At 36.1% G+C, this 14,275-nt stretch overlaps 1 protein-coding gene across 4 annotated transcripts in view; it reads left to right on the top strand.

The window, feature by feature from the left end:
- Window positions 1–14,275, top strand: part of TMEM131 (transmembrane protein 131) — a 220,321-nt gene that overhangs the window by 70,405 nt on the left and 135,641 nt on the right. For all 4 annotated transcript variants that reach the window (XM_082427225.1, XM_082427226.1, XM_082427228.1 and 1 more), the window contains one exon: window positions 11,402–11,463. In XM_082427225.1, the coding sequence (XP_082283351.1) occupies window positions 11,402–11,463 (62 nt within the window). The remainder of the gene's footprint in view (window positions 1–11,401; window positions 11,464–14,275) is intronic.

The raw sequence follows: 14,275 nt of genomic DNA on the forward strand, positions 1-14,275 counted from the left end.
AGTTTTATAGGTTGGGTTCCTTTTTTTTTTGAATGTTAAACAAATATTGCATTTTTTGGATAAACCCTATATGATGATGATGTATTTATCCTTTTTATACATTAATGGGTTATATTAGCTGAAATTTTAATGAGAATTTCTGCATCTATAATAATGAAGAATGTTGGTCTGTAGTTTTTCTTTTCTTTTAATGTCTTTGTTTTTGGTATCAGAGTAATGCTGGCTTCATAAGATGAGTTGGGAAGTTTTTCCTCTTCTATGTTCTGAGAGAGTTTGTGTTGAATTGGTATTTTTTTCTTCCTTAAATATTTGGGAAAATTCATCAGTCTATGGGGGGTGGGCCTACAGTTTTCTTTGCAAGACTTTTAACTATGAAATCACTTCTTTAATATATATAGGGCTATTCAAGTTAACTTTGTTTTTTAAACTGATATTTGGCATTTTGAGCCTTTGAAGGAATTTATCCATATCATAATCTGAATTGTTGACTATATTGACAGACTTTTTAATGATATTCCTTTACCGGACTTATGTCTATAGGAAGTGTAGTCATGTCCAGTCTCTCATTTCTTATTTCTAATATGTGACTTCACTTTACTGACAGGTCTGGCTAGAGATTTATCAACTTTATTCGTCTTCTCAAACAAAAAGCTTTTGACTTCTTTGATTTTTCCCTACTTTCTGCTATGTTGTCAATTTACATTTCTTTTATTTTAGGTTTAATTTGCTGTTCATTTTCTAATTGCTTATATTGGTCACTTCTTTGAGATGTGGGATAAAAACTACATTAATAACATATGGATGATTCTCACCTAATATTTAGAATATGATGTTATGTATTGTGTACATATATGCAGTGCAGATATTACATATGTACACCATACATCTCATAATATATGATTGCGTATTGGACGTACAAGGTAAAATCCCTGCACAATAATTGAATTGGCATATCATTTTAACTGACAGTTTTAAGATGGCTATAATACCACTGTAGTCATAGACACTTCTGCAGTTTATCATTTTTGTCACAGTTAATATGTGACAGCTGTTGGGATACTAAACACCTCTACAACCAGTATTTCCAGCTTGGCATAATTAGGTAAGGAGATTTACTATAGCTCAGTATGTGGTCTTTTTAAAGATTGAGTGTGTTTAAACATTCAAATTTTTGTAAGTCTTGTGTAAATGATTTTATTTTTTGTGAACTTTTTATTTGGAATATTTTCAAACTTTCAGGAAATTTCTAAGAATCAAAACAAAATAAAAAACACAGGGCTTCCCTGGTGGCGCAGTGGTTGAGAATCTGCCTGCTAATGCAGGGGACACGGGTTCGAGCCCTGGTCTGGGAAGATCCCACATGCCGCGGAGCAACTAGGCCCGTGAGCCACAACTGCTGAGCCTGCGCGTCTGGAGCCTGTGCTCCGCAACAAGAGAGGCTGCGATAGTGAGAGGCCCGCGCACTGCGATGAAGAGTGGCCCCTGCTTACCGCAACTAGAGGAAGCCCTCACACAGAAACGAAGACCCAACACAGCCAAAAATAAATAAATAAATAAATAAATTTAAAAAAAAACACACAAAAAAACAAAACAGAAAAACACACACACATACTTTCACCCAGCTTCACCTGTTGATGACAATTTACCCCATTTGCTTTAGCAATTGCTCTGTATTCTCTCCTTCCACACACATGTGCACACTAAAGAATGAATTTCTATACGTGAAAGAACTGTGAAGCTTAAAGCTCTTCTGGAGTAGGTATCACATTTTGTCCCATGGCTCCACAGTATTTAACATGCCATACAGGCAGCCTTTTAAGAAAAAATTTAGGGAATAGAACACAAAATCATGCAATATCTTTTTGTTGTTGAATTTTAAAATACTGAGATATAATTCCCATATCACAAATTCACCCTTTTAAAGTGTGCAGTTGAGTGGTTCTTTTAGTATGTTCACATTTTAGTATGTTCACAATCTAATTTCAGAATATTTTCAACACCCCCAAAAGAAACCTCATACACATTAGAGTCACATCCCATTTCCTCCCAGCCCCTAGCAACTGTTAATCTACTTTTATTTCTGTGATTTTCCAACCTGGACATTTCATATAAATAGAATCTTAAAATATGAGTCTTTAGTATCTGGCTTAGTTCACTTAGCATTATGTTTTCAAGGTTCATCCGTGTTGTAGCATGCATCAGTAATTCATTCTTTTTTTGTGGCTGAGAAATATTCCATCATATGGATTCATCACATTTTGTTTATCATTCATCAGTCAGTGGACACTTGGGTTGTTTCTACTTTTTGGCTGTTATGAATAGAGCTGCTATGACATTTATGTAGAAGTTTTTGTACTCAGGTTTTCAGTTCTCTTGTTTATATATGTGAGTAGAATTGCTATGTCTATGGTAACCTTTTTGAATAACTGCCAAACTGTTTTCCAAAGTGACTACTCCATTTTTTACTCCCACCAGCAACTTATGGCTTTCCAGTTTCTCCACATCCTCACCAATACTCATTATTATCTGTCATTTTGATTATTGCCATCCTAGTATGTGTGAAGTGGTATCTTGTTTTGGTTTCAATTTGTATTTCCCTGAGGACTGATTTTGAGCATCACTTCATGTGTTTATTGGTTATTTGTATTCTCTTCTTTTAGAGAAATGTTTATTCAGATCCCTTGTCCATTTTTTAAATCGGAATATTTGTCTTTTGGGGGGATGAGTTCTATATATTTTCTGTACCTAACTTAACAGATAAATAATTTGCAAAAATCTTCTATTCTCTGGGTCATCTTTTCACTTTCTTGATAGTGCCCTTTGAAGCACAGGAATTTTAATTCTGATGAAGTCCAATTTCTGTGTTTTTCTTTGCTTGCTTAGCTCTCCTAGCTTAGAAACATTGCCTAATCCAAGGTTATAAAGATTTACCCATGTTATCTTCTAAGAGTTTTATAGCTTTAGCTTTTACACCAAGGTCTTTGCTCCATTTTTGAGTTAATTTTTACATACAGTGTGAGTTAGGGTCCAGCTTCGTTCTTTTGCATGCAGATATCCAGTTGCCCAACACTACTTGTTGAAAAGACTATCCTTTCTTCTTTCTTCCATAAAAGAATTGATCATAAATATGACGGTTTCTTTCTGGATTCTCAATTCTGTCCTATTGATCTACACATTTATCTTTATTCCTAGTACCACGCTGTCTTGATTAGTGTAGCTTTGTAATAAATTTTGAAATCAGGAAGTGTGAGTCCCCTACTGTGTTCTTCTTTGTCAAGATTGTTTTGGCTATTATTGGTTTCTCGCATTTTCTTAAGTGTTTTAAGATCAATTTGGAAAAAAACAAGGTGGGATTTTGATAATGATTGCATTGAATCTAAGATCAATTTGGGGAGTATTACAATCTTTACATTGTTAAGTATTCCAACCTATGTCTTTCCATTTCTTTAGATCTTCTTTCATTTGTTTCATTGAAGCTTTGTAGTGTAAAAAGTATATTAGTCTTACACTTGGTCATGGTGTATAAGCCTCTTTATATGTTGCTGGATGTGTATTTTTTATTTTGTTGAGGATTTGATATCCATATGCATAAGGGATACTGAGCTGCAGGTTCCTTTCTTGTGATAACTTTATCTGATTCTGGTGTCATAGAATAAGCCTCATAGAATAAGTTGGGAAGTGTTTTCTCCTCTGTTTTATTTTGGAAAAGTTTGTGAAGCATTGGTGTTAATTCTTCTTTAAACATTTGGTAGAATTCACCAGTGAAACCATCTGTCCCTAGGCTTTTCTTTGTAGGAAGATTTTTGATTACTATTTCAGTCTCTTGTTATAGGTCCATTCAGATTTATTCTTGAGTTAATTTCAGTTATTTGTATTTTTCTAGGTATTTATCCATTCATCTAATTTGTTGGTGTACAGTTGTTCCTAGTTATTCTCTTATAATTCCTTTATTTCTGTAAGTTTGGTAGGTCCTTTTTATTTCTAAGTCAATAGTAATGTTCCCTGTTTCATTTATGGGTGTTTTCTTGGTCAGCCTAACTAAAGATTTGTCATTTTTGTTAATCTTTTCAAAGAACCAAGTTTTTGTTTCACTGATTTCTCTGTTTTTTTGTTATTGTTCTCAATTTTATTGGTGTCCACTCTAACATATTATTTCTGTTTTTCTACTTGCTTTGGGTTTAGTTTCCTCTTCTTTTCTCCTATTTTGTGAGAGTTTTTATCATGACTAGGTGTTGGCTTTTCTTAAATACTTTTTCTGATTCAGTTTATATGACCAAGTAATTTCTCTTCTTCAGCCTGTTGATAGTGGTGAATTATATTGATTGATATTTAAATTTTGAACCAGTCTTGCACAACTTGAATAAATCCCACTTGGTCATGGTGTGTAATTTTTTATACATTGCTGGATTCAATATATTAAAATTTTTTTGCACATTTTTTTGGGGTCCAAGTTAATGAGATATATTCTGTAGTTTTTTAAATAGTCTGTGTGATTTTTCTTTTGGAAAAAAAGTTTAGTAGCATATATATGTAACATAAAATTTACCATTATAACTGTTTTAAAATGTACAATTGAGTAGCATTAATTACATTCACAGTGATGTGCCACCATCATCATGTATTTCCAAAACTTTTTCATCACCTCAGAGTCTCAGTAATCATTAAGCAGTAAGTCCCACTCCCCCTTGCTCTAGTGTCTTGTAACCTCTAACCTACTTTCTGACTCACTAAATTTGTCTATTCTAGACATTTCATGTAAGTGGAATCACAGTATTAGTCCTTTGTTGTCTGACTTATTTCACTCAACATAATGTTTTCAAGGTCCATGCGTGTTGCAGCATGTGTCAGAACTTCATTCCTTGTTATGGCTGAATAATATTCTGCTGTATTTATACACCACATTTTATTGCTCCGTTCATCTGTTGATAGACAGTTTATCATACAGATCCTGTTGTGGGCTGTGGTTCCAATAACCAGCTTAATTTTCAGAGCCCTGGTGGTGGTATTGTGGTCTGCTTGTTTTGTTAGTTTGTTTGTTTTGGCCACATTGCGTGGCATGCGGGATCTTAGTTCCCCGACCAGGGATTGAACCCACACCCCCTGCAGTGGAAGCGCAGAGACTTGACCACTGGACCACCAGGGAAGTCCTTGGCCTGCTTGTTTTGTGTGGTGCCCCTGGTGCTCCCACTGACCTTTGCTTGTGCTAGGGGTGAGGGAGCACAGGAGGGTGAGCTTCAGTGTATTAGTGACTTTCTGTTGCTTGTTTAGAGTAATTGGTGGTTCTCAGCCATTCGTTTTGTAACAAGTTTGCTGATCTTTTTATATAAATTAAGCACTTTAGGATAAAATTAAAATTATGGTATTTTATCATAAGCTGTAACATTAATTTTGAAAAACATTTGTGACTCACCATTTTAGATGTGTGGTGTATGTCCAACACATCTGAGTTGCGTAAAACTGTATTTTGAGTTTTAGTAAACAACATGGACACAGCCTTTCTTTAGGAAGTTGGTAATACTGAGTGGTCTTGATAAAATTGGAATTTGACTTATGAATTCCTTTGCACTTTTTTTTTTTTAATTTATTTATTTATTAATTTATTTATTTTTGGCTGTGTTGGGTCTTCGTTTCTGTGCGAGGGCTTTCTCCAGTTGTGGCGAGCGGGGGCCACTCTTCATTGCCGTGCGCGGGCCTCTCACTGTCGCGGCCTCTCGTTGCGGAGCACAGGCTCCAGACGCGCAGGCTCAGTAGTTGTGGCGCACGGGCTTAGTTGCTCCGCGGCATGTGGGATCTTCCCAGACTGGGGCTCGAACCCGTGTCCCCTGCATCGGCAGGCAGACTCTCAACCACTGCGCCACCAGGGAAGCCCCTCCTTTGCACTTTTAATGTGGGAAGAAGATAACAAAGTAGGTGTATATTACTTCTTTCAGATAAGAAAATTAATGAGGAAAGAAACAAGGTTCCAGTCATAAAGTATCTTTATGGATAGAAGGGACCCACACAAACCTAGTCCAGAATGTTTAAAAATATTTGTTACTGAGCCTTTTGTTGAAATAAAATCCTGAACAAGTGTAACTATAAAAGAGGCATTAATATCATTAACAATAATTAATTCTGAGATAGTAATGCCATTATTTTAACCAATATTTCTTTTCTTCCATTTTCCAGACTCTGTGCTAGATGACAAGCAAACCAGAAACGATTTACGGGTTGTGATAAGAGTTAAAATAGGGCATGGATAGAGGGGACAGGGAGTGGCTTGGAGCAGTCACTGGGGGGCCCCTCTGAGGGTACTGTTGAGGCTGAGACCTGAAGGGGGAGACACCAAGCATGAGAAGAGCGTTCCAGGCAGGGTGGCTCTTTGATGCAGGATTTGGGAGTCCTTTCAAGTCCTGCCTGTGTGCCCCTTTCTTCTCCTCTTGGTTTTTAAAAAAATCGTAGATTTCACTAGTCCAGCCTCCTCCCCTCATGTGAGGAGACTGTGAAGGCCAGAAAGTAAAGACCTGATGGTCACAGCCTAGGATCCTGATGCCCGGTGCACACCCCCACGCCCCCATACACACACCCAAATGACATGTATTCCTACTAGCTATTTACAACATTCATTGTTTTCATGAATTATTATAAAAGATGTCTGAAAACAAGCATTGTATCTAGTCATCATTTGCAGTGTTCAGAAAAAAGAATCTCTACCTAAAAGAAAAAATATATATAAAACCCTAATTATAGTAGAGAAAGATTTGCCCTTAAAGTGAAGATATTTTTGTCTTATAAATGCCATTCTTTACTAAATGAGATAGGGAAGTAAACTCAATTTCTGATCTTCTGTTTTGAAAGTAAGTGATAAATAACTGACACACTGAGATTTTTCCGCTGAAAATAAATGTCTTTGTTACTCTCAGACATCATAGTGATGTGGGTGAAGATGAGGAGCTTAAAGTAGGTCTTACCGAGCCCAGCTTCACAGAGTAAATGCCAATAGAATCATAAAAGCCAGAACTAAAACCTCTTGTGTTTATATGTCCTCCTTTCCTCCCTTGTTATTGGAAATACATGGCTGATTTTTAAAATTAGGTTGCTTGAAGGTACTGTTGGTTGTGAGCATTGGTGTCACTTTACTTTGAAAGTAAATAGTGATGGGTTTAGAAGCACAGGTTCTGGGGTCCCATTGCTGAAATGTATGGCCCCTCTCTAGCCCCTTTCTTGCTGAGTGACTTCGAGCCTAACCTCGCTGTGCCTGCTTATCTTCAAATGGAATCCATAAAGTCTATGTCATAGGATTAGTTTGAAGTTTAATAACACAGTGATTGATAATTATTAGATGGTATTCTTATTTCTCATACATCAGATTGCTGCTTTAACTGGGGAACATTGAGACAGTTTGGGATTCCTTTAGAGTGTAAAATACGGGACAAAAATTCTTGGGAGAGGAAGTAGCTGTCAGTTGTGGTTTCAAATCTAGAGATATGGAGATGTGTGAACTTGACTTGCTTTGGTTACTTTTTGTAATGTATAGCTTAATAACTGTTAACACATTAAATGAATAAGTACATATTCTGTTTTTCTAGGCATATAATTTGAAGTTACTATGATTGATCATTTAAAGCAAAATACTCTAATTTGTTTTATGCCAGAGTTGAATCCTATTCATTTCTACATGTTTTAAGGAAAGCTGTTGATGTATAACACAATATTTCCCTTTCAGGACTTTATAAAATAGCTGCCGCTCTTAATTTTTTTCAACTAAGGTAATTCATGTTTTTGTTTTTTTTAAAGCTCCTAATTAAAAATACAATACACCCAAATTATATTACTGCTTTTCTTTCTTTAGTAAAGTTCTCATCAGTTAGATAAAGGTCTGATCTAGCTTGATGATGGGAACTTACGTGTTGGTCATTATATCATAACTCTAATAACAGGCACCAAATATAGCACATTTCTATTACTTTTTTTGGTCTGTGTTCTCTGCTAACTAGATGGAAAGCGTCTAACTGGGAGCTAGACTTTTTGTCTGTACATTGTGAGCATCTGACTATTCAGTTAATTCTTGTTCATTGTGTTCTTACATCAGTAAATCTGTATTCAACAGGAGTATAACAAAAAGGTTTTCTGGATCATCTAAAATTTCACTTTATGTTAAAAGGGTGGGGGAGGGGATGAGAAATGGGATGGGTGAGCTGGGCGGAGCCTTTTACATTCACAGTCCTTTTTTCTTAATGGTTTATCACTTTATTTGGAGACATTTTTGTGCACTCCACATGTACTCTATGTCAGTAATTCCGTTGGAGCCATTAGCTCTGATCTCACTTTTGAAATGCAGCTACAAGCTAAGACTAGAGGTTAACCAGAAAGAGTTCGTTTGTATCAATGTGTGCAAATACCAGTACTTATACCTGAGCAGAAAGGTGGGATTTCATTCACGCACTCAGTGTTACTGAATGTTCTCTATATATGAAGAACTGGTGGGGAATGAGTAGGGTAGAGCAAGTTGGAGCTGTGGTTGAAGAGAAACACAAGAAATGGAGGACAGGGCTTTCCCAAAATAAAATCAGGGTGTGATTAAGAGAATAAGAGGAAATCGATGCTCAGCAGGCAGGAAAGACACCATCCTCGTAGGTGAAGTGATCTGATTAGCTGGCATCTCATCTGCTGCGTGACTTTCAGCTTTGGTCATGCTGAAAAAGCCAGGTACATGGAATTAGGCAGTAGGCTTCTTCATGGACTACCCAAAGACCAACAAAGAGGAGCCAGTGAGGGTCATGTTAAGCCAAGTGAAGCACCATTGTTTCATGGGTTTTAAAAAATAAGCTTTTCATTTTAGAACAGTTTCAGATTTATATAAAAATTCTAAATATAGTACAGAGTTCCCATATACCCCCCTCCCAGTTTGCCTGATTATTAACATCTCACATTAATATGGTACTTTTTTTTGCAATTAATGAACCAGTATTAGTACATTATTATTAAGTAGAGTTCATATTTTATTCAGGTTTCCTTAGTTTTTACCTGATTTCCTTTTTCTTTTTTAGAATCCCATCCAAAATAGCATATTACATTTAGTAGTCATGTCTCCTTAGGCTCCTCTGGTCTGTGACAGTTTCTCAAACTTTTCTGGTTCTTGATGACCTTGACAGTTTTCAGGAGTGTACTGGTCAGGTGTCTTGTAGAATGTCCCTCAGTTGGGATTTGTCTGATGTTTTTCTCATGATGAGCCTGGAGTTATGTGATTTGGGGAGGAAGACCACAGAGATAAAGTGGCATTTTTGTTATGACATATCAAGGGTACTGTCCACGTGACTTTTCCCTGTGGATATTGACCTTGATCATCTGACTGAGGTAACGTTTGTCAGGTTTCTCCATTGTAAAGTTACTCCTTTTTTCCTCTTTTCCATACTGTTTTCTTTAGGAGTCACTGTATGCATCCCATGCTTGAGGAATGGGGAGTTATGGTCCACCTTCTAAGTAGAAGAGTTTCTATATAAATTGTTTAGAATTCTTCTGCCTGCAAGTTTTGTCTCTTCTCCCCCATTGTTTATTTATTCATTCATTCATTTATTTATACCAGTATGGATTCATAGATATTTATTTTACACTTTGGGTTTTAATCCAGTGCTGCTTTACTTATTTTATTGCTCAAGTTGTTCCAGCTTTGGCCATTTGGGAACACTTACTGTTAACTCTTACATCTGTTTGACATATTCCCATCAATGTAAGGCTTTTTTTTTTTTTTTTTAAGCACTTTCTGGCACAAGTTGCTCCCATTTCATCTTGTGTATTTCCTGCCCCAGTCCTAGATTCAGCCATTTCTCCAAGAAGCCCCAGTTCCTTTTATTGGAGAATGGTAGTAGAACCCAAGATCTAGGTGCTAGATGTGCTTTTTGCTACTGGGTTGTAATACATGTGTGTATACTAACCTGTGTATATGCACATCTGTAAATATTTCTATATGCAACCATCTGTATCTGTATTAAGCTCAACATGAGTTTGTACTGATGTTGCCAACTCTAATCTATTACCACATAGATTGTTCTAGCCTCCTTCCCTTGCTTTTGTGTAAACTCTTATTCCGACAGTGAGAAATCTCTCACCATCCACCATCCATATATTGTTCAATTCCAGTGTACATGTATAGCAGCGTCAGGATGGTTAACCCAAACCCCTGTGGAAAATAACTTTATTAACTAGAGATGGTGCTTATGTACAGTTTCTGTTGCCTTTAGTCTTACAGATTCCACTCATTTCCAGATTACTTAGGTCAGCACCTTTCCCCACTCCACCCTACTTCAGGGAGATGGTTTCATACCTTTGCTATGTAGTTAAATTGTTTTGTCATATTCTATAGTCTATCCTGGGATTCCTGATCTCCTAAATGATGTTTTTTTAATTGCATACAGTAGGTTCATGCTTTGTGCTGTGAAGTTCTGTTTTTGACAAATGCATAGTGTTAATTGCATCTACCATTACAGTATCATACAGAAGAGTTTCACTGCTTTGAAAAATTCCCTATGCTTTACTTATTCCACCCTTCCTTTCTCTCTCCAAACCCCTAGCAACCACTGATCTTTTTACCATCTCTATAGTATTGCCTTTTCCAGAATGGCATATACTTGAAATCATAGAGCATGTAGCCCTTTCTTTTACTTTTTATCACTAATATTCCATTGTATGGTTAATCTACATTTGTCTCTTTATTCAGCTATTGAAGGACATCTTGATTGTGTCCAGTTTTTGATGATTATGAAAAAAAAGCTGCTGTAAGGAATTGCTTGCAGATTTTTGTGTGGACATAAATTTCCAAATCAGTTGGGTAAATATTTAGGAGCACAATTGCTGGATTTTTATGGTAATCGTACGTTAGCTTTTTAAATACCCTGTCTTTGCATTGTACTCAGTTTCTTGGAATGGAATAATCTCCTTTTGCCATTCTCCTTGCCCACTCCCCTACCAAGTCAGTTTTGACCATTGATCCCAGGTCCTGTCATCACTACAAATGAGCAAATGATATAGAACTTCAGCTTACCATTTTGGGGGGAAATAAAATCCTCTAGTGATGTTTCCTATGTGCTTATGTTATTTTCAGTTAATCTATCAGTGAAAATAATCAGTTGTGTCTAGTTGAATTTTACTGTTTTGTGCTTTCTGGCAGTATAGCAGGAGTAAATATTTTGTGAGTGGCTTACGTAGCCTGTAGGTTGTTAAAAATACTTTCTAATTGGGTTGTATTGTTTTGGTTTCATAGTTACTAAAATCCTGAAGTATTAGTCAGATGTTTTCTCTTCAACCATCACCATCAAGCAGTATATTTTCAAAATATTAAGTTGTAGTAATTAACTTTAAAATATTTTATTTAAATGAAATTTATGTTCCCGTTAAGTGATAATATGTTTTGTTTCCTTCACAGCATTTATTCAGTCAGAGAGCATAATAGAAGTACTGCGTTTTGATGATGGAGGGCTTCTACAGGTAATTTTATTTTAAACTTGAAGAATTATCTCAGTGTCAAGCCTTGAATGACATCTGATTATTATTTTTCTTTTAAAACGTAACTGGTTCATATGAAATATATTTTATGAGCTTCATACGCAGACAAGGCAGTAGAGTCATTGGTAATAATAAAAACCTCCTTAGCTGTATGGATTACCTTTTAAATAAAATATTTCTGGGGGATGTTGGGAGGTTAGGTGGGGAGAATCAGATCAGGAGCAGTGGAATTGGTGGTAAGCTCTATTAGTGTGGAGCCAGTGAGTGAAACACTGAATTCGGATGTTGGACCTCAAAATATTTATCTGGAAGAGAACTTCTCCAGAGGATATAAGTTCTGCAGATTTACATCTATATCATCCTTCCACTAGCCATTCTAAGCCATGTCTTTATATATATTATACATAAAATTAGAAAGTGTAATCTGATAGAAATCCTATTCTGCCTTTCAGACGTAGCTCACTTATCACCGTGAAGCCTATTTTAGTCTTCCCAGCTAAAAATCAGTTCTAGAATTTCAGAGCTGAAAGAGACAGTAAAAGCCATCTTAACCAACCCTGATTTTTGTGGCTGATTTTCTCCTTCCAAACTTTTTTCATATTCTATGCTTGTCTTACAGTACTCACCACCTTTGTAATAATAACGTGTTTTTAAATACCATGTTATTTGATAGCATGGCTGATAATTTTTTTATTCATGTTATATTCAGGGGAAACCAAGGTTTAGATTAAGAAAGTTGCCCAAGATCCCATGACTTTGTGGTAATGGCACGGGTATTAGAATTTTGGTCTTCTCACTCCAGGTGTGATTGTTAGTCTCTTTGTTACATGATGCTGCCTATGATGTATTTGTTTACTTACTTATAACTAAATACATGACTTAAATAGTTCTCCTGTAGCTTATAATAAAGGCAGGAAAGTAAAAATTAAAGTTAGATCAAGGCAATAGAGAAATAATTCTGCTAGGGACTTGGAATCAGATTTCTCTTTGTGTTTTAGCATAAATTTAGATTTCAGACACTAAGCCAAACAAAGTAAGCAAGGAAAAAAGTGATGGGTTGTAAGGTTCTTTTTCTCTGACAATGAAGCAAATAAATGTTTCGGATGAAAACTTTTTCCCTGTTTCTAAATTTTTAAATAAACTTATTATTCCACTTTTACATAAGAGATGTTGAGAAACACAGCAGGCAGTGGCTGCATGGTACTTGCAGAAAGTCTTTGTATGGCTTTTTATATTTTAAAAGTGAATAACAACTGAAGATACATAATGATCTCTAGTTTTGTAAAGCCACCTTGCTAGAAAATGATCTTAGTCTCTTGTTCTAGTTCTTTAATCTGTTGCAAGATGAGAACTTGGAGAACCTATAGAAATGACTGTTTTAAACATCTCCCTTTTGGTGATTTGCAGGATCTAGAGAGCAGGCAACTCAGGACTGAATTTCCAAACAATTCTCTGAGTGTAGTTGTCCTTTACTGTTTGAAAAAGGATTTATTATGTCCTTCAGAAACAAGTTGCAAGTTGATAATCCATTTTGAAAATTCTGAAGCTTGACATGCGTTTTTGCTGGGGGAGGCTGTCAGTTCACGTCTAAAAGGACTTGGGTGTGGAAGAGCTCGTCAGCTGGGATGTCATTTGCTCATCCTCTTTGGATCTGCTGAAATGCTTGGACCAGAGCTTGGGGGAAGCCTCAGAGTTCTATAGCTAAGGTAATTTTAGACTGGAGTGTTAAGGGCAGGTATTACCACTGGTTACCTCAGCCACAGTGAGACCTCACTAAGCCTCCTGCAGAATGCCTAATGTTGAGATGCTATATATAGTGGACTATATATCTGCAAGTAACAGAACATAAGACCCCTCTGAACAGAAATTTATAAAAATCATTCATTTTAATGTTGAAGAATGTTTCTTAGGAACAACTGTTTTGATTTTGACATAATGTCATTCTTTCTGGCGATAATTTGCCAATAAGTTCAGCTATTTCTTAAACAGCTCCTAGTTTCTTGTGATTAGAAGTATGTTCATGTAGCATTTCTGTGGCAAAATATATATCGGGTTTCTCCAAATTAAATTAAAGCTAAAGCAGGGAGAGAGTCAAAGCAACAGCCTTATTTTACATTATTTAAAATTAGAATTTTGCTTGAGAGCATTCGTTCCCAGATTGTGGAATTTATGTTACATTCATGTGGCTTGGCTCATGGTGATTTTTTAAGTCCTAAAAATTAATTGATGATAAGTCAGTAAAAACTGTAAAAACATTAAAAATTTGCTAGAAAGTTTGGACTTGATTTCCTATTTTATTTTTAAAGAAAAGGAAAATGAGACTCATAGAATATTCAGTTGCTAGAGCGAGAATCCAGCATCCAGTAAGTACCCAGCTTCCTGGTTCCAGAGCTCTTTCCACAGTATAATGCATGTGCATTTCTTTCCAGTGCATTCCATGCGTTATCACTAGTAATGTTAGGATATGATTAGAAATTGTAGCAATCCTCTTAGCCCATGTTTTCTTTAGTTGGTGTTTTGACCATTGTAATTCCTGCTTGGCAAGGCTACTAAGATTTGGTATATAGAATGTAGGAAGCTGAGTCAGTTCTTAAGGTGAGCAGACACTGAGGGTTCTGCCTCAGGATCTTGCTGAGAACCCCAGCTGACACATATAATAAAGGATATCTATTAAGGAAGAGGGGTGTGGAAAAAACTATGGTAAACAACATACTTAACAGTGAAATGCTGAAAGTTTTATCTCTGAGATGAAGAATGGATCAAACAAAGATGCGCACTAAATACCACTTATATT

Source organism: Balaenoptera physalus, assembly GCF_965194825.1.
Source record: "Balaenoptera physalus genome assembly, chromosome: 15".
NCBI lineage: Eukaryota > Metazoa > Chordata > Mammalia > Artiodactyla > Balaenopteridae > Balaenoptera > Balaenoptera physalus.